The sequence below is a fragment of the Mauremys reevesii genome, linkage group 5 (genome assembly GCF_016161935.1).
Source record: "Mauremys reevesii isolate NIE-2019 linkage group 5, ASM1616193v1, whole genome shotgun sequence".
Lineage (NCBI taxonomy): Eukaryota > Metazoa > Chordata > Testudines > Geoemydidae > Mauremys > Mauremys reevesii.
In genome coordinates, this window is record NC_052627.1 from 126,398,917 (window position 1) to 126,418,148 (window position 19,232).

Here is a 19,232-nt window from a genome sequence, read left to right on the forward strand (position 1 = left end):
CTCTGCATGGACAGTGGAAATGACAGTGGAAGGAGTTTGCTGCGTTGTTGTGGCACACAGTGATTTCATTAACTTCCTCTTTCTTGTTTGTTATGAGTCTGTGAAGCTGACTGTCCACATGCAGCTGTGAGAAATGCTCAGCACTATGCACTGACAGGGAGGTTTTTGTATTGGGCTGTATCACTGTGAGAGGCAAGCTGTTATACTGCTGGCAGTAATAATCTCCAGCATCTTCAGCTTCAACCCTGCTGATTGTGAGAGTGAAATCAGTCCCAGACCCACTGCCGCTGAACCGGGCTGGGACGCCTGATTGCAGGGTGGTAGCACCATAGATAAGTTGCTTAGGAGCTTGTCCTGATTTCTGTTGGTGCCAAGCCAGGTGGGTGCTAACACTTTCACTGGCTCTGCATTTGATAGTGACTGTGTCTCCGGGAGAGACCGATAGAAATTCTGGAGTCTGAGTCAGTATTTTCTGTCCAATGGAATCTAGAAGTAGAAAGGAAATGGAAGAATTTGTAACACACTGATCAAAGAGTTCTAGCTTTATTTTGCAACACATTTTAACCTGCTATCTTCTTAAACAGCATTAAATAAAATATCATATTATCTGTTACAACAATGAATAGATATTTACATTGTCACTGAGGTTATTGTTCATTAAAGCTGAATCTATTGTATTTCCTTACCCTGAATCCAAAAAACTAGTATCCAGAGAAGCTGAGTGTGGAAGATCATTGTGGCAGTTCTGAGCCAGCAATGCTAATCAGGTCACTGTGCAGTGCAAACAGCTCCATTTATATGAGCTCAGCAGGGCAGGAGGGGAGGGCCGCTCATGTGTGAATTTGCAAAAGGAACAAGCCATGTAAATTCACTTCAGTGAGTGGTGGGGGCAGGATTCTGAACATTTGTGTGTCTGGTTTATAAGACTGGAGCAGCAAGATGGTGCAGAGGACACCATATATGCTGCAGCTGGATATGGGTGGTTAAACCATCCACCCATTTTCTAGAAGGTTTTTAACAGCAGTTTGAAGAGCTCAGTCTGTTTCCTTTTTCTAGTTCAGCTTTTCTCCCACCACATGGAAATATCATTGAATTACCCAGTATTTCCTTCTGCAGGAGATAACTGGGTTGGGTGCCCTTCAGCTACCCATGGCAAGTAACCGCTTTCCTTTCACGCTGAGCCAGCACAATACAGCAAAGTAGTAACACGTTCTATAGCGCTGGAAACCAACCCTGGTAACAACGACACTACTGCATGTCACAGCTGGGCTCACCCTGTGTTCCTGGCCAGGATACTCAGCCCAGGCACTGAAGCGTGTTTCAGAACCTCGCCCTGTGTCCATTGTGGGTGAGAAGGGGATCTGGGCAGAAACTAGAGAGGGGAGAGATTTTGAGTAACTGAGAGTCTCTTGTATTGCAGGCCTTGAACACCACTGGTCCCACTGATGCGCCTGGTGTGTCTTTTGGTTGGAAGGGAGGATATAAAAACTTCTCAGCAGAGGCTGTTTATGGCATTTTAAACATGTTGATGTTGAACTTTAATCTAGATCATTGAATTCTATGTGGGAATAAGGCCATGGTAGCCCCATGCTGCTCCAAAGGCTTGGTTAATGCAGTGTTAGAGGAAATGTTGCACAGGTATGATAATACATGGTGCATCTTTTGGTATAGGAGTAAATACAACGAAAATCACCCGAGTGGCTTTTATTGTAAAGTGCAATAGTAGAAACCCACTGCTCAAATATTATTTCTTATTTATTCTCTGCCTATAAGAAAACAGATTTTAATTATTTTTTTTGTGCTGAATATAATATAAGCATGAAATTATACTCTTTATACTATTTGCTCTACTCTTTATACTATTTGCTTCCTAGGCCACATGATCATGGCTTTTCTGTTGCCATCATTCCCTACTCTGGCTGGTGAAGAGAGAACCTCTCTCTACTTTTCATGAGCCTAACTAGCTCCTGTTTAAGGGCCTGATCCAAATAGACTGGCTGCACCTTGATTACCTTTCCTCAGCAAGGCCCTCCCAGCTTGGGTATAGAAAGTGTGGTGGGGATTTACTGCCTGCCAACTTCTAAATACCCTCAAACCAACCCGCAACAAAACCAAACCATGCTGTGGCTGATGATGCAGCAGGGCCCCCTCCTATGGGAATGGTGGGGATGGGTTGCTCCAGATTTGCATCAACACCTGTAAGGGGCACCAAATCAATTGTTCTCCATAGTGATGTCATCTTTACCTCCATGGTACCCTATTCTGCAAAGAGCAGTGGGTTATAAGAGGACGCACCGCACCCTTCAGACAACACAGGAGAGCTCTGCAGAGTCTCAGGTCTTCCACTAGTACAGAAACACAGATAGGAAATCATTGGACGGACAGCACAGAATTAAGTGGGAAGATTCCAGCCTTGACTTCCTTTCTTACCACAGTTCAGTTGTTACTCTCAAATAACAGGTTCTTGCTCAGAGTGTGTGAGACTCAGTTTTTGTTGTGATTGATGGTTTATAAAGGTCCAGCCGCTGCACCCACCCCCTCTCGATAACCCTTTGCCATCCAGGAGGCTGTATCAGGAGCTCATTTTACTGCTAGGCCTTTGGGAAGTAAGAAACATCGTATTGGTCATGGAATGAGCTGAGAAGGGCTGGTGCCTGGTGGTTCGTATCACGTGTGATTAGGTGACTGTAACCTAGGTGAACTTTGTTCATACAGCTGTGACAAAGTCCTGGTTTTACGGGTCTGTCCTGCTTTGACTCCCCGAACCACCTGTCCTGGTTGAAGTGGTTCCTCTCCCGCATCGCTGGCTGGGCTTAGCACCCTGCTCTGACCATGCAGATACAGGTTCTAGCACCATGTGCTGTCCTAGCTGGAGCAGGGATAGGTCTGGTAAGCAACTGAAAGGGAGACTGTCTAGGAAAATGGAAATGGTGCTGATGGTTTATTAGGAGGTGCTCATCCCTCTGAGTCTGTACTGAATCCACATCTCCTGTGTTATGAGGGAGCTACACTGCAGGGGCTGGTCTTTTGGATGAGATACCAAACTAGAGCCAGGATCACTTGGGATCTTCAGACATCCCAAGGCAAGTTTTGCAATAACAGGGCTCAAGATTAGTACCAGTGTTGTGGAAGAATATAAATGCGGCCCAATGAAACTACTCCTGGAAGTTCTAATGGCCTACAGTGAACTTTGGATTCAAGTACCTGGTGTTACTCCTTCCACCCCCGTGGAGCTGGGTTTCAGAGGAGGGGGAACTGATCCCTGTATTTTGTTTGTTGATGACTTTGGGATGGTTGCTGGTATGAAAGTGTCAGGTGTATTTTGAGTTACTTCCTGTGTTTTTATTTGCATAAAATCATAAAATTCACCCCTCTGGTTGCAGCTGTAACCAATGATAAGCATCAGCTCTCTCTGTTTACAGGGAGGTTTTTGTAATGGTCTGTATCACTGTGAGAGGGAGGCTCTGGCGTTGCTGACAGTAATAATCTCCAACATCTTCAGCTTCAACACTGCTGATTGTGAGAGTGAAATCAGTCCCAGACCCACTGCCGCTGAACCGGTCTGGGATCCCAGAGACACGGTTGGTAGAATCATAGATAAGGAGCTTAGGTGCTTGTCCTGATTTCTGTTGGTACCAGCCTAAGTAGTTGCTAATGCTGGTACTGGCTTTGCAGTTGATGGTGACTCTCTGTCCAGGCGACACTGACAGGGATTCTGGTGACTGAGTCAAAACAATTTGGCCACAGGACTCTGGATACGGAAAGAAAATTCAGGCAGTCATGGAATTTTATTAAAAGTAATTAAAACTGGATATTTAAATACATTTTAATTCAATCATTTATCTAACACTAGTTTTCTAAATAAGTAACATAGTATTATTTTAAACCCAACTTGCATTTTATTGCCTATGAAGTGTGTTCCCATTTGATATAATGCTCACCCTGAATCCAAAGCACCAGTATCCAGAGAAGCTGGGCCTGGGAGAGCATCTTGACGGGTCTCCGTGGGGAATGCTGAACAGCTCACCAGGCAGTGCAAACAGGACCCTTTATGAACTCTCAGCAGCCCAGCCAGGGAACGTCCCTCCTGAGTGAACATGCAAATGACCTGTTCATATAAATGTGCCGTGTTTTAGTTACGGGGCATTTCCTGTTACTCTTGTGCAGTGTTGGTCTCTGGAACCTGGTGATAGCGATGTATGAGGTAAAAATGACTGGAGGTTTAATAAAGGAACATCAGAAGGTGCTCTATGGAGAGGGCACCAGGAATATTGCATGTGACCTGGAATCTTAGCAGTTAAAATCTCCCAGCCATTTTTACAGCATTTTTTGTATCCATTTATCTCAATTTACCTTTGCGTTATTCTCCCTGCCATGAAAATATTCTTGGATTCTCCCCAGTGTCCTTGCCCAAGGAGATAGTTGGGCTGATGTCCTGTCTAGATTCTTTTTACAGTAAGGCCCTTCCTTCGGGACAGATTGTTACTGGTGCTTCCATGGGTGTGCTAGGAGCCCTCCCATACAGGAGCTAGACTCATTGCTGTCCTTGCACCCACACAAACACAGGGGATGTATGGAGCTAGCACTGCTAAGGACCCCAGAAGTGACTGTGAGCCAGGATCTCCACCCCCTGCACCAGCCATGGAGATGGCCAGCTGTGGAAGGGAGGGTGTGTGCAGCGCCCACTTCAGGAGCAGAACAGCAGCTGCATTCCCCCCGCTTGTCAAGCAGCTCAGAAAAACTTTGAGTAATTCCTTGTGAGGTACAACCTGGTTAAAAAGGAAGGAGAATGAATGAGCGACTGTGCTTCCCTGAGCAAAATATTTTAAAAAGAAACAGCTTTAAGGCAAGACTGAGAGTCCTTATCCCCAAAGCTGAGCACTCACATGAGAACTCCCAGTGAAATCAATGGGATTATCTATGAGAATAACTGCTCACCCTGTGAGTAACAGGCAGGGCCGGCTCCAGACCCCAGCGCACCAAGCGCGCGCTTGGGGCGGCATTTTGCCGGCAGGGCGGCAGCCGGCTCCGGCGGAGCTTCCGCAGTCATGTCTGCGGGAGGTCCGCCGGAGCCGCGGCTTCAGGGGACCTCCCGCAGGCATGACTGCGGGGCTGCTTCTTCTTGGCCCTGCTCCCAGTGCAGACCTGTACAAACTGGCTTCTTTGGAGAAAGCAGGGTAGAGTGTAGACCTCATTAGAGAGTGTGGCTCTTTCTCCCCTCCAGTGACTGGTCTCTGTAAGAGACTTGTGTTCCTGAGTCCCACTAAGCCATATAGATGCTTAACTCCCTTTGATTTCAGAGGGAGATAAGTATGTAAATAGCTTTGCGGATCTGGATCTAAGTGACGAAATCATGTCTGAAAATGAGGCTAAGGAACCCAAGCCAGTTAGATGTTGGAAAACTGAGAGGGTAGCAGGCTGCAGATGTCCATTTGTTTCTCAATTTCCATATGTTTACACACAAGGCCATCTAGAATGATTTTTAGGGTCAAGTCTTGAGCCTGTTACCAGGGGCGGCTCTAGGAATCCCGCCGCCCCAAGCAGGGTGGCGCCGGTCCCGCGGCTCTGGGGGACCTCTGGCAGACGTGCCTGCGGAGGTTCGGCTGGTCCCGCGGCTCCGGTGGAGCTTCCGCAGGCACGTCTGTGGGAGGGCCACCCGAGCCGCGGGACCAGCGAACCCTCCGCAGTCATGCCTGCGGGAGGTCCCCTGAAGCCGCGGCTCCGGCGGACCTCCCGCAGACATGACTGCGGAAGCTCCGCCGGAGCCGGCTGCCGCCCTGCCGGCAAAATGCCGCCCCAAGCGCGCACTTGGTGTTCTGGGGTCTGGAGCCGGCCCTGCCTGTTACTCACAGGGTGAGCAGTTATTCTCATAGATAATCCCATTGATTTCACTGGGAGTTCTCGTGTGAGTGCTCAGCTTTGGGGATAAGGACTCTCAGTCTTGCCTTAAAGCTGTTTCTTTTTAAAATATTTTGCTCAGGGAAGCACAGTCGCTCATTCATTCTCCTTCCTTTTTAACCAGGTTGTTCCCACGAATCTGGAGTGCAAATGGCCAGTTTGGCCAGAAATCTTCAGCTCTGCAATGTTGTGTCATAATACTGCCACCTTCTGGCCAATGGCAGACTTGTCCACAGAATTTAGGGCATGAACAGCCTGCAGGAGCAGATGTTGGAGCCTTCCCCAGGGAGTGTGGTGCTACACGGCCTGATGCTTCTTTCTCTTCTTCTTTCTTTGTCCCCTTTCTGCCCTCCAGTTACATGTTTCAAGCTGTGCTTGATGTCGTGGAGCCAGTTTTCAAACATGAGGCCTTTCAGACTATGGCAGTACGGCCAGGCCTGGCGATATTTACACCATAGCCAGAGTTCAGGCTGGTTCAGCATTTGTATCCTCTGTGTGATCACTGTAATCCTGAGGTATTATCTCATCCTATGCCAGGAGACCTGTATAGTGTATAGATAGCACATGGGCCTTCTTAAGGAAGGATGGGCTTCTTATTAAAGTACTGGGTTGGTGTTTAAGAAATAAATGTTGAGTTCCTGGCTCTGCAATAGTCTCCCTGTGCAACACGGGACAAGTCGTCAATCTTTCTGTCTCAGTTCCTCATTTGTTACATGGGGAACCCAGGCCACCCATTGAATAGTTTTATGCTTTGAGTCAAGACCATTGTTAGGGCCCTACCAAATTCTCGGCCATGAAAAACATGTCACGGACTGTGAAATCTTCTCTTTTGTGTAATTTTACCCTATACTATACAGATTTCACGAGGGAGACCAGCGTTTTTCAGACTGGGAGTCCTGACCCAAAAGGAGGCTACAGGGGGGTCGCAAGGTTCTTGTAGGGTTGTCACGGTATTGCCACCCTTACTTCTGTGCTGCCTTCAGAGCTGGGTGGTCAGAGAGCGGCAGTTGTTGGACAGGCGCCCAACTCTGAAGGCAGTGCCCCACCAGCAGCAGCGCAGAAATAAGGGTGGCAATACCATGCCATGCCACCGTTACTTGTGCACTGTTGCCTTCAGAGCTGGGCAGCCAGAGAGTGGCGGCTGCTGGCCGAGGGCCCAGCTCTGCAGGCAACAACACAGAAGTAGGGGTGCCAATACCATACCGTAATTCTGTGCTGCCGCTCTCCAGCTGCCCAGCTCTGAAGGCAGCACCGCTGCCAGTAGCAGTGCAGAAGTAAGGGTAGAAGTTTTGCAACCCCCCCTACACTAACCTTGTGACAACCCCATTTTGGGTCAGGACTCCTACAATTACAACACTGTGAAATTTCAGATTTAAATAGCCAAAATCATCACATTTACAATTTTTAAAATCCCATGACCATGAAATTAAACAAAATGGACTGTGAATTTGTCGTACAGACATTGCCTGGCACTCTTGGATTAGGTCCCCCGGGAGTGCAACTTCATTGCTCAGTATAGTTGAGGAAGCAGCACCATGGGGAGCCTGTCAAGCACTGCTGCTCATGCTGGTATGCAGCCATGAAATCTTTTAAGAGCACAGATGGTGAGACTGCAGGAATTGGGCTCTCCCTGCCTCTTTCATACAGCCCCCGACTCACTAACAGCCTCCTGAACCAATGTCAGTTACACATCAAGGACTAGGTTTACCAGGATATTTTGGCTGCTTTGGTGATGCAAACTGGCTGGTGTATTCTGCCTTCTTTGGTGTACAAGTAAAAGAACATATTAGGTAGGTTCTATAGCCGGTGTTATTCAGGAGATCAGACAAGATCATCACGATGATCCCTTCTGGTCCTAAAAAAGTCTATTATTTTAAATAACATAAAATGAAGACATAAGGTAGATATTACCTCTCTGCATATCATTAGTACTGTTGTGCAGTGACATTCTCTTTGGGTTTGTGTTAGTGCTCATGTGTGACATTTTTACAGAGAGAGAGTTAGAGAGAGTTAGAGAGAGAGTGTTACTGTTAGAGAGAGAGAGTTAGTGTGTGTGTGTGTAGGTTGTTTGGGTACTGTAGCAAGACTTTTTTTTAAAAAGACTTTAAAGTGCTTATGGTATTTTTTAAAGTATAAGTGTAATTCATTCTGAATTTCCTTGGTTTTCCAATGCTTGGTTTTGGGATAAGTACAACATCCTTGTAATATTGTTACTCTTAGAGTTAAGGTTGTCAGTACTTCTCAACAACCCATTTAATGTAGTTATTGTCTGGGAATTTCTATGTTTGTTTTTATAAATATATAAAAAAAAGTAAGATGGTGCTAATGTGGAGAGTATATATTGGAAATTTAGGATAAAATCCATTACAGGGATGTTGTCATTACCTAAATTAATTTCAAGCATCATAAACCCAGAACATTCACAAAGAAGGTTGGATTTCTAAAAACGATGGAACTAATTAGAAATACCAATGTGAGATTTCACCAATGACTCTCAGCTCTTGCTATAACCGGCTTCCCTGCATAGCTAAGCTCTCAGGATGGCAATACAGTGCTAGAATTTTGGATTATGTAAGTGGATATGAGACGTTTTCCTTCTAGTTGTCTTTTGGCAGAACATCTGAAAACTTGACTGTGGTGCTACTTGATCGTGGTGTACTAGTGTCTATTACACTGCACACTTCATAGAGCAGGGAGGTTTTTGTATTGGTCTGTATCACTGTGTGAGAGGGTAGCTGTGAATCTTCTGACAGTAATAATCTCCAGCATCATCAGCTTCAACCCTGCTGATTGTGAATGTGAAATCAGTGCCCGATCCACTGCCGCTGAACCGGTCTGGGATGCCTGTGGGACGGCTGCTGGCATAATAGATAAGAAGCTTGGGAGCCTGTCCAAGTTTCTGTTGGTACCAAGCGACGTTGTTGCTAATGCTTGTGCTGGCTTTGCATTTGATAGTGACGGTCTCTCCCACAGACACTGAGAGAGATTCTGGAGTCTGAGTCAAGACAATCTGCCCACCGGAACCTGGAGAGAGAAATAAAAATTGGCCAGGTTGGGTAAGTGAGACATTAAAAGGCTTGTAAACTCAAGAGTGGAAGTGAACTAGAAAATACCCCAGGAACTAGTATTTCAACAGACAAACCACTGGCATTTTGGATGGTTTGTCTCATTCCTTATTAACTCTTTGAACATTGTCTGTTTCTTACCCTGAATCCAGAAAAGCAGCAGCCAGATAAGTGGAGTCTTTGAGATCATCTTGCTTCTGTGTGGCTGGAAATGTTTGTCAGTGAAGCATGTCGTGAAAATGGAACCATTTATGTGTTCAGCAGCTCAGAGAGGGACCATCAGCCATGTGTGAATATGCAAAAAGAGCCCAATTATGTAAATGACCAGATGGTAATGCCAGGGAGGAGCTTTGAGCTGTGGGATTGATGGTTTCAGTCTGTCATTGGCTGCATTAGCTATAACATATTTGCATGGTTCCCATGGTAAAGCAGCCAGAGTTAGCTTTACAAGCAGAGGGGGTAAGAACAGCTGTTTGATTAATGAAGAGTAACCAAGCCGACTGCAGATTGAAACACAAGTAAGAAGAGCTAAAATCATCCAGTCATTGTGTGTGGGCTGTAAATCCAATCAGCTGAGTTTGTTTGAATTTATTCATTTTATAACACTTTTTCCTTTCATTTAAGGGCCAGGTTTCTAAGGAAGCAGCACTAGCAGGGGCTCCGTGCGTCTCTGCAGCGGCACCGGTGGCTGCGTGCATTTTGCATCTCCAGAATGACGGCTCATCTAGAAGGCTTGAAGGGTGCACACGGGCAGGGTGAAAATGAGGTCTGGGAAGAGCACACTCAAGGTCTAAGCATGCTCAGATATTGGGTGTATGCGCAGTGCTGAAAAGTTGAAGAGTGGCATCAGTGTGCCAGGCTCCGTCACTGCCCTTTGTGTCAGTGCCCCATTCCCTTGACCTCTATCACCTGGAAGGTGCCCAGGCCTGAGAGCCGCAGGGGGTTGTGTGACTATAGCAGGGGAACTCCAGACCTCTCTCCCTTCAGCCTTGTTTACCCCACCCTGCCAGCTGCTGCCTGTATTGGTGGGTGTGGCCAGCCCAGCAGCCCCCAGGAAGCTGACTGAACACCTCCACCATCAGCTCCTGCAGGCTTGTGCTAGCCAGACCCATGCACTCCATGCTATTCTGGAACAGGTGGTGAGCATCCAGCTGTGTGGCCACCCCACTGCCCTGTCCATTCGCGCACAGTGCTTCTCTGGTGCATCCACAACCAGCCTCTGCCGCACCCCAACCTTGTTGAAAATCCTGTGTGTGCCTATTAACTGCTTATGTCTCAGGGTTCGTGTGCATTCGGGGATTTGCTCCCACACAGGCCTTTCAGAATCTGGATACTCTGCAAACAGGCACCTGATCTTAACACAGCCATTTACAAATTCCTAAGTTAGTACAGTTTTCCTAGATTAATAATGACTGAGACTTTCCTAGTGGAATTTTATTGAAGATCTATTCCAATGGAGGGAGATACTCAGGCCATTTTAGGAATGTATTTATAAAAATAGAGCAGGTTGAAATTTTTCTGCTGGGACAGCTTTACTTCAGAAAATGTGGATTTGACAAAATCTAAACATCCTCTGGGAACACATCAATTATGTTGAAATGTTCAGGGGAAAATGATCACAGTGATTCATTTTAATAATTTCCTTTGAATGTGGTTGAAGTGTTTTATTTTTGTAATCATTTTGACATATTATATTTTATATTTATAGCATGAAGGTCAATAGATGAAGTTTAAATCAAAATGAAACGTTGCTTTTGAAAATTTTCATATCACGGGAAATTTTGAAATTTCAAATGGTCATGCTGATTCACAACAAGCCCCTCTCTACCTTCTCTAAATTTGGAATTTCTCGCAATATGAGAATTCCTGTTTCTGATCAGCTCTCTGTAACGGAATTAGGTCAGTTTCTTAGGCAACATAAACATTCTATCTTTCAGCCCAGAAGGTGTAACAGCTGTTTGGAATGATTTGTATTGAAACACAAGTAAGTGTATCCAGTGCACTGGGATTCAAGATTGGGAATAAAGCAGAGAAAACTGTAGTGAGCCTCAGGCCTCTGTGTATATTCTAGTATCTATGTTGTTATTGAAACACTTTAGCTCTTTCAGTGTTCTCTTTTCCACTGTATGTTCACAGATGGAAAATGTTACCCTCTTCTTTTGCGTTTGACAGAACATGTGAAAACTAGAGAGTTGTATCTGCAAGAAGAGTAACTGCAATGCGTGCTGCAGTGAGGTTTTTGTATTGGTCTGTATCACTGTGAGAGGGTAGCTGCTACCCTGCTGGCAGTAATAATCTCCAGCATCTTCAGCTTCAACGTTGCTGATGGTGAATGTGAAATCAGTGCCAGACCCGCTGCCGCTGAACCAGGCTGGGACCCCCGACTGGAGGGTGCTAGCGCTATAGATAAGAAGTTTGGGAGGTTGTCCAGGTTTCTTTTGGTACCAGTTTACGCTACTGCCAACACTCGTACTGGCTTTGCAGTTGATAGAGACTCTCCCTCCCACTGGCACTGCCAGAGATTCTGGAGACTGAGTCATCACAATTTGCCCGGAGGAGTCTGGATAAAGAGAAAAGGTGGGAAGGGAATGAACAGTGATACAATGCTGAATATGACAAGTGTTCAAACGCTGAAACACAGTCGGAATTCTCCAGTGTGAATATATACTAAATACAACACTAGAATATTAATTAAATAAGTCTGAATGGCAGCATTTCTTATCTTCTGTCACACTGATGTTTGACATTTTACTATTTTTATTTATTGATTTCTTACCCTGAATCCAGAGAACCAGCAGCCAGAGAAGGGGCGTGCGTGCGATCATCTTGCCTGACCGTGGTTGGAAAAGCTTGTTCATAAGAGAACAGTGGAAAATGAAATGTTTATATGTGTTCAGCAGAGCAGTGAGGACACCTCCTCCCTATTCTAAATGCATGTAAATTTACTGCCCTTTAGTTTCAATATAGCATTATGAAATATTCATATTTGGTTTATTTCCTGCTACTCTTCTATATTACAATGATGTTGTGTATTTCCTAGTTTCAGATGGTATATATACAGATGTCTTTGCAGATCTTACATATATTTGAGCAGATCTGACATGTCTCTCCTAAATATTCACTCTGGATGTGCCACCAGTGTCTGGGCATGAGCCTTCATTTCAGCCCTATTCATCTGAACACACTCTGGATGTCACTGATTTCATGTCCTAGGAAGGCACCTTGTCTTTCTTAGACAAAGCAGTGATTCCCAAATGGCTGGCCTTCCCATCAGAGTTTTTGCCACAACATCACCTCCATGGTGTGTCTATCAGCCAGAGAGCACTCGCTTGGGCCTCATTTACAGATGTACTAGTGAACACCTACATAAGAACAACCATATGGGGTTAGACCAACCGTCCATCCAGCCCAGTATCTTGTCTTCCGACAGTGACCAATGCCAGATGCTTCAGTGGCTTTGAACAGAACAGATCAATTATCAAGTTATCTATCTGCTGTCAGCCAATCCCAGCATCTGGCAGTCAGAGGTTTCGGGACACCCAGAGCATAGAGTTGCATCCCTGACCATCTTGGCTAATAGCCATTGTTGAACCGATCCTCCAGGATCTTGGCTAATTCTTTTTTTAACCCAGTTATAGTTTTGGCCCTAGCAATGACTTCCACAGGTTGGCTGTGTGTTCCTTATGTATGTTTTAAACCTGCTGCCTATTCATTTCTTTGGGTGACCCCTGGTTCTTGTGTTATGTGAAGGGGTAAATAATACTTCCCTGTTCACTTTCTCCACACCAGTCATGATTTTATAGACCTCTATCATAGCCGCCCTCTGATAATCAGGCTCTATATCAGATGCATTCACATGCGATCCAGTAAGGATTGAATAGCCTTGGTGTTAGTCAATTTGGATTTGACAATCCCTCTTCTCCTATCTTTTCCTTTAAATATGTAATCTCCGTCCATGAATATCTTTCCTCTTCTACCCAAGGGTCATTGTGGAATTACTAGTATCTGTATTACGCAGATGAGAAAGTGTGAGGCACAGAGGTATAGTGACCCACTCACGATCAGCCAGTAGCAGAGCCAGGATTAGAACCCAGCTCTTGTGACTCACAGTTGTTCCATTAGCCATATGATATGCTCCTCTTCTGGGTTTCCATTTGTGGGCTCTTGGGAACTCTAGGGAGACTCTTAGTTACTAAGGTGTAATGGCTGACTCTGAGACAGCACATGGGTAGAGAGCCACAAAATGTGCCCTATGGCCACCCAACATGGTGGGACTGGCCATGGCACAAGGACTGGAGTTTGGCAAGGAGAGACCAGGTTCACCGGATGTGATGTGAGCCAGGTGATCACTTCTCTGTTGTGTGGTGGTTTCCTCACCTAGATATGTTCAGCAGAGTTCCTAATTGTTGTATGATGAGAGGAACTGGAGACAGGGGCTTTTTAGTGAAATCAGGGGTTCGGGAAAGCAAACAGAGGCCAGGCCGCTAAGGGACAAACTAGCCTCTGCCTGTAACACTGACCTCTCAGCGTGTTTAACAAAGGTCTCTTTCCTACGGTTCTGCCTGCCTGGTGTATCACATACTGCCAACAAGCATTAATAGCAGGGGATCCTGCTTTGTGGTCAAGTACCTACAGAGTTCACCTGGCTTCACCAAATATTCCTTGCCCTCTAAGTGCCTCCCAGGATCCTGCCTTTTCATTGGTAGGTAGAGATGTTGTAGCGATATGGCACAACTATCCTGTGGTCAAGGATTGAACTCACAACCCTGGGTTTAGCAGGCTAATGCGCAAACCGCTGAGCTGTCCCTCCTGCCAGTGATTCTATCACAGGCACTGCCTAGGCTGTTACACAGCTCCACAGCTGTTGTCCCATCGGATGGTACATTCACTTCTGAAATTGCTCTGTTAGACTAAGATCTCCCTGTTCTGGGAACAGTGTGGGCTTATTTAGTGTGAGTGGGTGTGTGGGTCTGCAGCTGTGCTGAGTGGGTTCAGTTGTAAGGAAATCCCTGCAGAAAATGAGTTGATGCAGGGGCTGGGATCTAGGTCTCTGCTTTGATTCAGGCAACCAGCAACCCTCATTGATTGTTTAAAGGGAAAATTACATGCATACCACAAGGGAAGCTATGTCTCGTCAATAAGGGATCCGAGTTTTCACTGATAATTGTGTGTTTTGTTTGTTGTCAGTTACATAGTGAAAATAATTAGTGACAATGGGGGTGTTGCTGACCAGAGTTTGTGGGACGGGCATCCCCAAAGACTGGCCATAATGGCCCTTTCCTGACCCACATTTTTTTTCACCAACAGAAGAGAGACAGAACCTTGGAGAAGGTCCATTCACCTTGGCCAGAGACAAGAGAAATGTGCTCTCTCTTGCTGTGAAGTTTGAGTCTCTCACAGCGTCAGGGCCATGGACATCACTGCAAAAGAGGAACTGGAGTAGTTCTTAGAAAAGAGAGCAAATCACACTGTTCCAACCCCAAATGCTTCGGGAGAAGCTTCTTTTCTCACCAGACACCATTAATATAATATTATCCTGCTGAGTTAATGTCAGACTAACTCTAGCCTATTGATTGACTGAAATCTCTGGTCCTGCAGTCCCGTCTTTCTAGTGCCATCTAGTGGCTGGTGCCAGAATTCCTCACAGTTTAATCCATCAAAGGACGGCCCAAGCACGTATTAGTGCATTCCCGTGGAGAGTGCTGTATTGTACGGTCATCTTTATAGTGATGCCTGTGTCCTCTTTTAGTTCTCTACTTGTACATTTCAATATGCAATTGATACTGTGGGGCCAGTTTTCCACCCCGGAGCTATGTGGGTTCAAAAGACACAGGCTGATGCTTGATTTGGATTTAGGCTCATGGAAAGGGGAATTTATGCTTCTATATGTTTATACAAGGACACACATGGGCAATTTGGGAGTCTAAACGAGGCCCCGTTGTTTTCAAATGAGGTCTCTTAATTTGGGCCAGGACGTGTCTGGAGCTGTCTTGCCCTAACCCTTGTACGCTCCTTTTGTGTGTGTGTGTGTGTGAGGCCCCATCACAGCTGAAGCCCTTCTGAGGGGAAAGAGGAATCTGGGTTAGAAGAGCCACAGGGGAGCCCCTTTGAAGAGCACTTCACATTCAGCCTGGCCCAGCCTTGTCCCCTCACTTCAACAGCAGAGCTGACGGGGTAGGAGGGGTGGGATGATGTGAGCCCCATAGAACAGGGGTGTGTCAGTAACTGCATCACATTTCTAACCTCAGATTGGATGACTCAGCAATATCAGGCAGCGTTACAGTGGCTCTAATAATTTCCAATATAATCTGGCTGATTTGTATGTAAATCTTGATTGTATGTAAATCTTTTTAAATATAAGCAAAGCAATCAGTACTGACATTTTAATGGGAACATCATAGATATGGGGGAATATACACAACCAGCAGAAATGGGCTGCAAAACTAAAGGAATGATAGCAGTTGCTTTATTTCTTGCACACACAGAATTGAACTGGGAATATCATACAATAGCTCCAGGGGCCCTCCAGGTGTAGAGAGGCCTACACAGAATAGGTGTAGAACAGCTGGCTGGAGCAAACCACCCTGCACACCATGCAGAGGTGGTTGTACTAGCCTGCATTGCTGTGAGAGGATAGCAGTCATACTGACGACCGTAATACTCTCCAGCATCAACCCTGCTGATAGTGAATGTGAAAGCAGTGCCAGACCCACTGCCACTGAACCAGCCCAAGACACCATTAGGCTGAGAAAAAGCTTCCTAGATAATGGATTTTGGAGCTTTTCCAGATTTCTGGTGGTACCAGACTATGTCATCAGTAATCCCTGAATGGGCCCTGCTTTCTTCTACACCGACTGGTAGGGGCACTGGAGACTGTCATCAGAATCTCAGTCATCACAATATCTGCACTGGTGTCTAAAAACAGAAAGAAAATTATGTGGATGCCACAACATTTTTAAATGTAGATTTCACATGATTAAATGTATTTGGAATTAAACATACTAGGAATTGTGTCCCATTCCTGATAAGCCACCAGAGTTTTTTAAAAGTTCATCTTTTTGTTTGTTCTTACCCTGAACCCAGAAAAAAAATCAGAGAGAAAAACTGTGTGTATGAAATCACCTTGACTCTTCTGGGTGACTAGAAGCTCAGAGCCCTGCAGCGAAATGTAAAATGCAACCTGGTAGAGTTATAATCCCTGCTCAGAGCGATGAGGAAATGGCACTGGGGTGTGAAAATGCAAAAAGGCCAAGCTATGTAAATTGCCTCTGAGTTTCAGGCTAGAATCTGGAAATGATCCTTTTCTTAGATCATCCCCTCCCATGGGTGGCTGTTTTTAGAGAAGCACAGCCATCGACAGCCCAGAAAAATTACACCACCATCCTGAGAAAGGACGTGAAAGTCCTTTTAGATGTAGCTTGGCATGTTTCTAATCAGAGGGCTCCTTTCTACAGACAGCCAAGTTCATTCATTAATGTGTACATATTATTAAAGACACTGTACAAGTCAAAACATTCAGCTCCCCCCAGCAGCCCCAGGACAGTAGAATCATAGGAGTGAAAGATAGAAAATCCCAATAGGAATTTTAGCCTCTCCTACACCTTTGCATGGTCTCCAGTGCTCTGTCCAACCCAATTTTGAATAGTGGTAGTGACGGATCTGGTTTAGCTCAAGGGCAATAAACACTGCTCTTGTTATGGTTCCATATGTAGGAAGTAAAAGAAAAGCATTTCACCGTGTACTATCATTTAAAAAATGCTTTATAAACGTCAACTAATCAAGTCTTCTAACAAGGGAGGAAAATTAACATATTTGTTTTTTATAGATGGAAAACAAGGCATGTAGAAGTTGTGTCTTGGCCAAGATTAGTGAGAGACCAGACTGGGGTTAGATCACAGTTCTCCTGACTCTCCATTCTTGCATTAACCACTAGACCATGCCAGCTCCCTGGGATCCCATTTTGGAGATCTCCTGGATTCCTGAGCAGCCCATAATCAGATATCTTACCTGACATGGTGGCACTGGCCAAGGGGCAGGGATTATTTGGGGGTTGTCTGTATGAGATGAGATCAACAACACATTCCCTGAGCCAGGTGTTTGCTTAATTTTTTAAAATAATATGATTGGGTCCCCAGTCTGTGGAATGAATCATACACGCAGCTGGTGGAAAATGGGTTTTTCAGCTGCTTCTGCAGGCTTATTCAGTGTGAAGATTGCCTGCAACTTCTTTAGTGGGGGTTACAAGAAAAGTCAGCTAAAAGAAATCTTCAATACATGGGGTATTGTTACAGCTAGACATTTTGGGAACTGGGTTACTGGGTTCCTCTGTTTCTGACTGGTGGGAGACCTTCAGATGCTGGAAGGAAAGGATGCTCCAAACAGAGTCACTGTTCATGAATACACAGGGCCAGACCAATTGATTTAGGTCAGTGAAAGTCCAGTGCACTCAGTAGAGCTCTGCTGATTTGCACCAGCTGGGGATCTGGACAGTAAACCACCTGGTATGTTCAGATTAGAATGTCACTTCTGTGGAGTCTTTAAATCAGCTGCTCTGTCTCTACATCCTGGATGCAATTTAAAGCTGGCCTTCACTGTCTTCCTCCTTTTAGTTCTTTCTCCTTGTTTTCCCTGCAGCTGTCTCTGCAATGGCCACTTTATGGACATACCAGGGTGTTTGAAAGTGTATGGACTCAATTCTAGAATCAAATGTTGTTTCTGGCCCTTAGGAAACAGCCCGTCTTACTTCCCTGCACCGCTTTAATATTTTTACATCAATTGTATCAAACGTGCTGCACTTTTATGTAGAACTCAAAAAAGAACTGAGGTTCTAGCTCTCTTCTCTGAACTATTGGACTCTAGTCCACTAATATGATGCCAAAGCAGGAATAACAGATGTTTGGATGATTCCATATACCAAACATGTTTTAATGAGCACAACTAACTGAACTGAAGAGCCTGGATCAGCTAGTGTCTTTTACTCTGAGCACAGTTTGTCTGGATTAGACTGTTGCAGTTTTCCAGTGTGGCTGCTTTAGGAAGCTGGGGTGTAGTTCTCCTTCCATTTCATCAGCTCTGTAGAAAATTGCTTGGATTATAACCTGGTGTCAGTAGGAAGTTGGATGCAACTCAGAAGAGCAAATCCATGTTAGTGGTTGGGGAGCAACTGGTGAGTAAAGAGTGCTGGACGCCTGGTGTGAGCTTCTGAAAGGACTGGAAGTTCTTGAGTGTGGAGGGAGGTGACCAAAGTCTGTCTCACTCAGCTACCCCAGTGCAGGGCAGCAGAGGCAACGCTGTAAGGATGCTGCACAGGAAGCAGCTGAAACATTGAGTGAAAGTCTGAAACTAAACAGAACGGGGAGGTTTTTGTGCTGGTCTGTATCACTGTGAGAGGGTTGCTGTTATACTGCTGACAATAATAATCTCCAGCATCATCTGCTTCAACCCTGCTGATGGTGAATGTGTAGTCAGTGCCCGACCCACTGCCGCTGAACCGGTCTGGGACCCCAGAGGGACGGGAGGAAGAACCATAGAACAAAAGCTTAGGAGTTTGTCCTGATTTCTGTTGGTACCAGGCTATGTTGCTGCTGATGCTTGTACTGGCTTTGCAGTTGATGGTAACTCTGTCTCCTGGAGACACTGAGAGGGATTCTGGAGTCTGGGTCATCACAATCTGCCCGCTGGCATCTGTATGTGAGATTAAAGCATAAATCCATGTTTCTGTATTAGTACATGATAGTGTGAGGATTTAAATTGTCATAGCATGGGTATCAACCAGGATTTTATTTAATATAAAACCATTTCAATTCTGCTGTTTATATAGACAGAGCATATGGAAGCATATAAATAAGAATTGGCATCTATTTGACAAATCATTCCTCATTTTTGTTCTGTTGATACTCTATAACTTATTGTCCATCTTTTTATACATTTTTCTACTATTCTAATCTAATGCACTTACCCTTCATAAAAAAGACTAGCACCCAGATGAGCAGAGTGTGTGACTTCATCTTGAGATCGCCGGACTGACAGCTGCTGCTCAATGCACGATGATCTGTGACATGGAGCCGTTATAACTCCTCTGAGCTACAGGGAAATGCCACTCATGCATGGATATGCAAAATAACCATAGCTATGCAAACTTCCCCTCTGTGTGGCCCACTAGCTGGATCTGGGTGCTTGAAAGCACTGATGTCTGTGGTATTACATTTATCATGACGGCAGATTCTGATTTACTTGCCATGAATATGGTCTTACTCCTCAAACAGTCCT

At 45.3% G+C, this 19,232-nt stretch overlaps 1 pseudogene and 2 gene segments (V, D, J or C); all 3 read right to left on the reverse strand.

Moving 5' to 3' along the window:
* Positions 1–3,176: 3,176 nt before the first annotated feature.
* On the reverse strand, positions 3,177–9,191 carry LOC120406871 (annotated as a pseudogene).
* Positions 9,192–11,011: 1,820 nt separating this feature from the next.
* Positions 11,012–11,808, reverse strand: LOC120406873. The segment is given in 2 exon segments: positions 11,012–11,523; positions 11,740–11,808. Coding segments are annotated over 2 exon segments (561 nt in total).
* Positions 11,809–17,653: 5,845 nt separating this feature from the next.
* On the reverse strand, positions 17,654–19,002 carry LOC120406471. The segment is given in 2 exon segments: positions 17,654–18,647; positions 18,922–19,002. Coding segments are annotated over 2 exon segments (477 nt in total).
* Positions 19,003–19,232: the final 230 nt, after the last annotated feature.